The sequence below is a fragment of the Vigna umbellata genome, chromosome 2, assembly GCF_029865625.1.
Source record: "Vigna umbellata cultivar VRB3 chromosome 2, Vumbellata_1.0, whole genome shotgun sequence".
Taxonomy (NCBI): domain Eukaryota; kingdom Viridiplantae; phylum Streptophyta; class Magnoliopsida; order Fabales; family Fabaceae; genus Vigna; species Vigna umbellata.
Window position 1 is genome coordinate 46463280 of NC_142166.1, and position 7271 is coordinate 46470550.

Sequence of the window (7271 nt, forward strand, 5' to 3'; positions counted from 1 at the left end):
AGCAAGATCTTCATGTAGCAAGATCCATTTTATTAAAAAAGTAAAAGTATAAACAATCTCAATAATGAAGGAGATTTTCACGTAGCAAGATCTAGTTTGAGTAAATTTTGAAAAGGCTAGGTTTTGAAAAAAATATTGGTATATTTCGAAAGAAAAACATTTGAAACTTATATTTGTATATATATTCTTTAGCGGATTTTTTCTTATCTACATAACTCAAATTAAAGATTGTCTTTGAGATATTCAAATTTAATTTCACTTAGACTAAGTAATGCTACTGGAAGTGCATTTTATACGCTACTTTTGTAAATAGTAAAAAGAAAAGATCTCTTAAATATTTGAGTGGTATGTTCCTTTCTTTCTATCATATTTTAAACGTATGTCTAAATAAATTTTAACATAAATCATTAATAATCAAACCCAATCTCATATCAAAATTTAATTGTCAACCATAACTTGAAAATATAATTAATCTACACAAATATTTATTTATCATATTTTTTCATATATTATATAAACATTGAAATTATTTTTTTACTATGAATTTAAATTACATAAGTTGAAATATATATAAGTTGAAATACTGGTATATTTTAGTTATAGCTCTATTTTATAAATTCTATACGACCAATTTGACTTCATGTACGATACATAATCTTAGTCAAATTAAGTCTAAATAAGCAATTATTTAATCAATTTTTTTTAAGAAATTAAATTAAACTCATACACATTATAGTATTATCCCTGAAGTTGAAGGTGATTATGAGTACGAAATAAAGGGTTTTTGGGTCGACAAACGGTTGTAAGAAAAAAAAACATGTATATGGTTGGGGCTTTGTGTTGTAAGTGCGAAGAGTGAAGAGAGAAGTAACGAAACAATAAGAGCTGGGGAAAGTGGTGGGAACGAAGAAGCCAACAAAGACAAATCAAGGAGAAAAGAAAAAAGCTCTAATGCTTTTTTGGGTTTGTTTCTCACCAGCTAGAGTTGTTTAGGTTTGTGCAAAGAACAAAACTTTGCTCACTTTTTCCATTTCCTTTTCACCTTTCAATCTTCCTTTTCTTTTAATTTTTTCTTTTTTTGTGTAAGATTCTGGTATATATATATATATATATGTGTGTGTGTGTGTACATAAATATATTATCATATAAACGATAAATATACCGTCAAGTTCATACCACCAGCTATGAATGACACCATTGCAAAGTAAAGGTTTCAACTTCATTTACTTAACGCTATTTGCACATTATTTCTTTTGGAAAATTCAAGATGGCAAATGGCTGAAAAAAATGGATTTTATAATAGCCAAATATTCTTATTGTTGTCTTAGGCCAAGTGCTTTCCTCGCTTTACTCAATTTCTATGAGAATAGATTCTCCAATCTTATTCTCTTTGTGCATTACAAAGTAAAATACTTGCCTTCCTTCTCTGCATTTTTGGTGCTACATTTATTGTGGATTCTTGCTCACAAAAGGGTTAAGACTCTTTTTTTTTTTTTTTAAAGAAGATTTTTTTGGCTGCATCTGTTTCTATCTCCTTTCTTAAGTGCTTTTCACTTTCTGTCAATTTTCAACGAGATTTTAGCTAGTGTTGTAAGCAGGGTAGCAGATGCAGATTCATTCATATTTTTATTTTCCATTGCCATCCCTCCCATTTGGGTATAAATAAAGATTGCTGATGTTGGTGCTCTTCATTGCAGAAGCTCATCTTAAGCATTGTGGCAGTGACCTGAGCATTTAGCTATTTGAGTAGAAGATATGAGCTACAGCAGCTCCTCAATGAGTTCTGGTCAGTTGTTATTCCTCATTGCCATTCCATCTTCCTGCACTCTGCATATATTGATTTACTAGCGAACCTTTCTAGCTACTATATCATCTTGGATTTCTGGCATTTTTCAAATGAAATTTATTGCTGCCACGTTTCAGGTAGTGGGAGTTCTAGAAGGGCATTTGAGTTTGGGAGGACCCATGTGGTCAGACCTAAAGGGAAACACCAGGCAACTATAGTTTGGCTACACGGCCTTGGTGACAATGGCTCGAGGTATATCGATAACATGAATATGCTATGCAGTCATATGGTTTAATGAGGGATGCTATCTTTATTAGAATCGGAATACATCTAAAGATTTATTTAAGTGAAAAGTTTTCTTCTTTGTTGGCTGGTTGGCAAATGAAATTAAAAGGTTATATTTTGAAAAATAAAGCTCATTATACTTAGCAATAAACAGCCATGTACTTTCTCAATGACCGTCCTTGTCAATTTGCATGGTTGAACAGTTTGGAGTGGGTGATGTTTAGAATTTTAATATTTGTATAGGTTTATTCCTTTTTTCTATTGGCAGACTCAGTTGAGTGGATACTTCTCTTCATGCTTGAGAATATGCTTTCAATGAAATGGTGGATTTGATTTCTTTTAATAAATTTAAGAGAGGGGTAAGCGAATGCTGATATGTTGTCCTATCTTGGTGAAGTTTGTTTATTAAATAAGTTCCTAGACTCCATATCCTCTTTTGGGAGATTCTTGCCAATTGATTGACACAAAAAGTACTGGCCACCAAAAAGGTATTATAAAATTCATTTTACTTCATCTTCTAGCTTGAAAGTTTGCAGTAAAGGAAACCTAGACTCTGAGATTTTTATATGCCAAAAAATAGAAAGGGGACCACTTCACTAGCTATGATGTTACCAAAACTTAAAGTCGTGTAGGTCTCTTCACCAAACAAAGATACAAATAGTTCCAATGCTTAAGTAATAAACTCTTGATCATCAAGAATTTGAAATCAGGTTGATTACTGTCTGTATTCATAAATGTAAATTATGCCATTTATAATATATGGCCCAAAGTTAGGTAGGGGTGATGTAATTCTCATGTGTATTTAATCTGCTCAAGTATAATCCTTAGCACATAACTAGTCCTGAACGTTTTTTTACTTTAACTTGTTTGTATAGCTATTTCACAAGTTCCAGATTAGCCTATGGTGAATAAACTGGACTTTTATTTTGTTTTGCAGCTGGTCCCAACTCTTGGAATCTCTTCCTCTTCCAAATGTAAGAATAAGCATACTTTGGAATTTTTTCAGTAGTTACTGTACATCTGATGTTGCACCACATGCTAGTATGCTATCTTTGGAAAGCACTTGGGATGTCTCAACGAGCTTCTCCATAGGCCCTTTTAGGGAAGAGCAATTATAAGAAAAAAATAAACGTGACTTCTTCATAAGCTAAATTTATTTTATACATAAGTTAAAAATAAGAAGTTAGAGAAACTATGAGAAAGGTTCTAAAAATTAACCTATGCATAAACTAGTTTTAGTTTATAAAATGACTAATTTCAATTTTCTTCTTATATTCTCTTTTAAAAGGAGCTTATAAACAAGCTCATCCAAATAGGCTCATGGTACTCAATCAGTCACCATCTGTTTTCTCGTAATTTATGTTGCAGATTAAATGGATTTGCCCAACTGCTCCTACACGGCCTGTAGCTATATTCGGTGGATTTCCTTGCACTGCTTGTAAGATTCAATGCTTGAAATTATACATAATTCACTTGCAAACATCATTGTTCGTTTACCATATACCTTTTGACTTCAAAATTTACTTCTACACTGCAGTATATGTGATGTAGAACTATAATGCCAGCTCCTTTTTAACTGTCAAGAATACTCTAATTTGATTGAGGCATTTCTACCAGGGTTTGATGTTGGGGAGATTTCACAAGATGTTCCTAGTGATTTGGAGGGTTTAGATGCTTCTGCAGCACATGTTGCCAATCTTTTGTCAACAGAGCCTCCTAACAGTAAGTTTTCCATGATCACTTAAGAAACCCATTGATAAGATCTGGCATTTATTTTTTGCTCAAGGGTATATTTCATTATAGGAAAGGATCCCTGACATTATAATAGGCCATTTACCAGTTTTGTATGTGTCTCTCTTTTTGTTAATGTCTATCATGTGAAGATTGACACAAAAGTTGCACATGACCTGGTCGTGTGAAATTTGAACAAGAGAGAATCCATTCTCAATCTACTGCATTAACTAGATCTAATAGGAAATGACTAATGGAAAACATGATACTTGGTGCTAAGATCGCAAATACAGAATAAACCCCCCTACTGACCGTTGCTAGCTTTTAATATATGTTTTTACAATCTGCTTAGCCATATATGGATGGGAACATGAAGTGAGCTATTGCTCATGACAGTGTAAAAAAGTAAAGGGTTTTCCTGTATTTTAGAAGTGTTCAATGAAATTATCAAAAATATTTGAAGATTACTGAAGTAACCAGCAGGTTTATGCTCTCTATATTCTTTTGTAGATTCCATATAATAATTCAACTTAGTTATGCTGTAGAGAAATTCATTTTATTGAGCATTCTCTAATTATATGCATACTTGTTTGGGGGGAAAAGTATTGTAAAGAGATAGAGCATTTTTTAGTAAGGAAAACAACTTATTTTATCTTTTCACTGTTTCCTTGCTAGTACATACAGGAATAATAAGCACCACAATCATTTGTTTAAGTAGCAGCAGAAAACTATTCTAAATTTCGTATTTATCTGCACAGAATTTCGTATGCTGGTAGAACTAGAAAAGTTGCAAGCTTACTAGTCCACACCTGAGCCTTTGAAATAACCTTCCACATTTTCTACCAATAAGGGGTTTAGGTTAATATGCATATTGAGTGAACTAGTATTTAGTAAATCAATAAATTAGTGTAAAGGCAGTTAGTTATACATTTATATTTTATTCGTAGGAATGTTTTAACTAAATTCAAGTTGCTTGTAATTTACTTTAAATTCTACTGTTTACTGTGCAGTCAAACTTGGTATTGGGGGCTTCAGTATGGGTGCTGCAACTGCACTTTACTCAGCTACATGCCATGTTTTGGGGCACTATAGGAATGGAAACATTTATCCTATCAACTTAAGTGCTGTTGTTTCTTTGAGTGGCTGGCTTCCTTGTGCAAGGTTTGGTTTTTACCATTTGCCATAGTGAATATGTAAATGATCTACTAATATTACACATCCACCAATAATGTCCTTGCCTTTTCCTTAAGCTTTACATTATGTAATCAACTTAGAAGCTTGTAATTGATCCAGGACCTTGAAGACTCAAATTGAACAATCACGTGATGGTATAAGGCGTGCAGCATCGTTGCCCTTATTTCTCTGCCATGGAAAAGGTATTCATAAGTTGTACCCTATATCATTATAGCTTAAAAGTTAAAATTGTTATTCTTGGGAATCTTTTCCTTTCCAGTTTCCATTTATAGGCGCACTATATTTGTTTTTCGAATCAATATTTCAGAATTAAACATCTCCTTGATACATTTATATGGAGGAAAAGCCTTGTTGGAGTCACTGTCAAAACTCTTGACCTGTACTTAATACTGACTGTGAAAGTGAACAATTTTCACTTGAAGAATTCCTTGCAATTATCTGTACAAGAATAATCACATGTTGCAATTCACCTTGTTGAAATATTCACCGGTTCTTGAATTCACCATATGAAGATCTTCATTTGATTCAACTTTTTGAAATTTTTTCTGGCTTCTATGAATTATCTGAACTTCTAACAAAAGTATAGTATTCATTCTGTACATCACGTATGCGAGCTTGTACAAGTTGCCGCAATACACTCTGCTTCCATTTTCTGTTGAAAGTGCAGACTTTGAAGTCATGTGGTAAAATCTTGAATCATGCAGCATAGTCCTGATTTATTCCTGATCAACGTTTGGATTGTTTTTGCAGGTGATGATGTGGTTGCATACGAACACGGAGAGAAGTCTGCAATAGCCTTAAGTTCAGCAGGATTCCCAAATCTTATGTTTAGGAGCTACAATGGGTACTCTGCTTTGTGCTGCTAAGGCTATCACTTATCATATTTGTGGATGACATTAGTGTAATGAATATCATATTCTTGTTCTGCAGGTTGGGTCACTATACAATCCCTGAAGAGACTGATGAAGTTTGCAGGTGGCTAACTGCAAATCTGGGATTGGAGGGGTTTCGGTTGAACTAGAGAAGAAAAGTTGAATGAGGTGACAAATATAAAAAGATAGTTTTTAATTTAGGCGAATGAAAGAGGCGCTATAGAATAGATAGTGATGTGTGGTGGGGGTATATTGGTTATGGTATAGCTGCTCCTTCTCTCTTTTATATTTTCGTGCTACTCAATAAATGTTCTTAACCTTTAGTGCTTTGATGGAAGGACATGGATAGTTTCCTTTACATCCAGCAAATTTTGTTTATTTCATTTGGGCATGGATATCTATGTTGCTTTCTGTATTCATATTCCGTCTTAAATAAACTCTAATTTTATAAGCAGATGTTATTAGGTTAACTATTTTCTTTGCCAATTGTCTTAATTGAGCTATGTGAATTCTTAAGAGTAAATGTTTCATTTTTGTTTTACTTTTATTGTAAAACCATTGAATATAAGATGTTTGGAATAAATCAACGTTAATTGTTTACCCAAGTTATGTAAATGCATTTTGAATCCACATGTTGCATTGTTTTTTTAGGGTGTTGCTTCCTGCATCCTATCCTATCACATTTCTTCATCCACTCCATTAAAAAAGCTTCAGGAATTATTTTTTTTGAGTAATAGAAAGGGGTGATTGCTGTCCGGAAGTGTTACGGTGCAGGTAGAAAAATGATGGGTATAGGAAGCAACACCTGTTTCGTGATCAACTCTCTAATTGAAGCTAAAACTAAAACGAAAAATGAGTTATTTATGATAGCACTCCAATAATTTCTAGCTGCACCTCCATCATTTTTAAAATGACATTTTAGTTTTTGTATAAGAAACTTCCAGATTACTTGTTTTAAAAATCTTCTAGTTTTTTTTAACACAATTTTCAAAATAAGATTTATAAAACGAAAATTTTTAAATAAATAAAATATAATTCAACAAATTTTTTGGAATGAACTTTTTAAAATGTGATACCTTTTGGAAAGAGTTTGGTAAGATAAACTTTTCAAAATGCGGTATGGAATGAGCCTTTTAGAAATAATATATTTTAGTCTGTATCTATTAATATGAACGTGTTAGTAGTTATAGGGGTACAGAATGAAAAAGCCTTTATGGTATCGAATTTGTTTGGTGGGGAGGTGGAGGAAGTATAGGGTGGTGGTGGAGGGAGCAACATCCTAGTATTGTTCTATGATGTTCATCTTCTTGATGTTTTTTGTAGTTTTCTTCCTGCAACCCATGTTTTTCTTTCTACACCCCAAATTTCACTATGATGACCATTACGACCCTATACACTATATA

At 32.9% G+C, this 7271-nt stretch overlaps 1 protein-coding gene across 3 annotated transcripts; it reads left to right on the top strand.

Annotated features, from left to right (window-relative positions):
- The first annotated feature begins 840 nt into the window (after positions 1-840).
- Positions 841-6322, top strand: LOC124830399 (uncharacterized). Of its 3 annotated transcripts, none has more exons than XM_047304089.2 (10): positions 841-993; positions 1698-1786; positions 1924-2038; positions 3009-3045; positions 3440-3509; positions 3689-3793; positions 4813-4963; positions 5096-5178; positions 5747-5840; positions 5927-6322. In XM_047304089.2, the coding sequence occupies exons 2-10, from the start codon at positions 1756-1758 to the stop codon at positions 6015-6017; spliced, it is 777 nt and encodes a 258-aa protein (XP_047160045.1). In that variant the 5' UTR covers positions 841-993; positions 1698-1755; the 3' UTR covers positions 6018-6322. The 3 variants fall into 3 exon arrangements, with proteins under 3 accessions (XP_047160045.1, XP_047160048.1, XP_047160046.1); XM_047304092.2 differs by lacking the exon at positions 841-993 and adding an exon at positions 1386-1404; XM_047304090.2 differs by lacking the exon at positions 841-993 and adding an exon at positions 1438-1473.
- Positions 6323-7271: the final 949 nt, after the last annotated feature.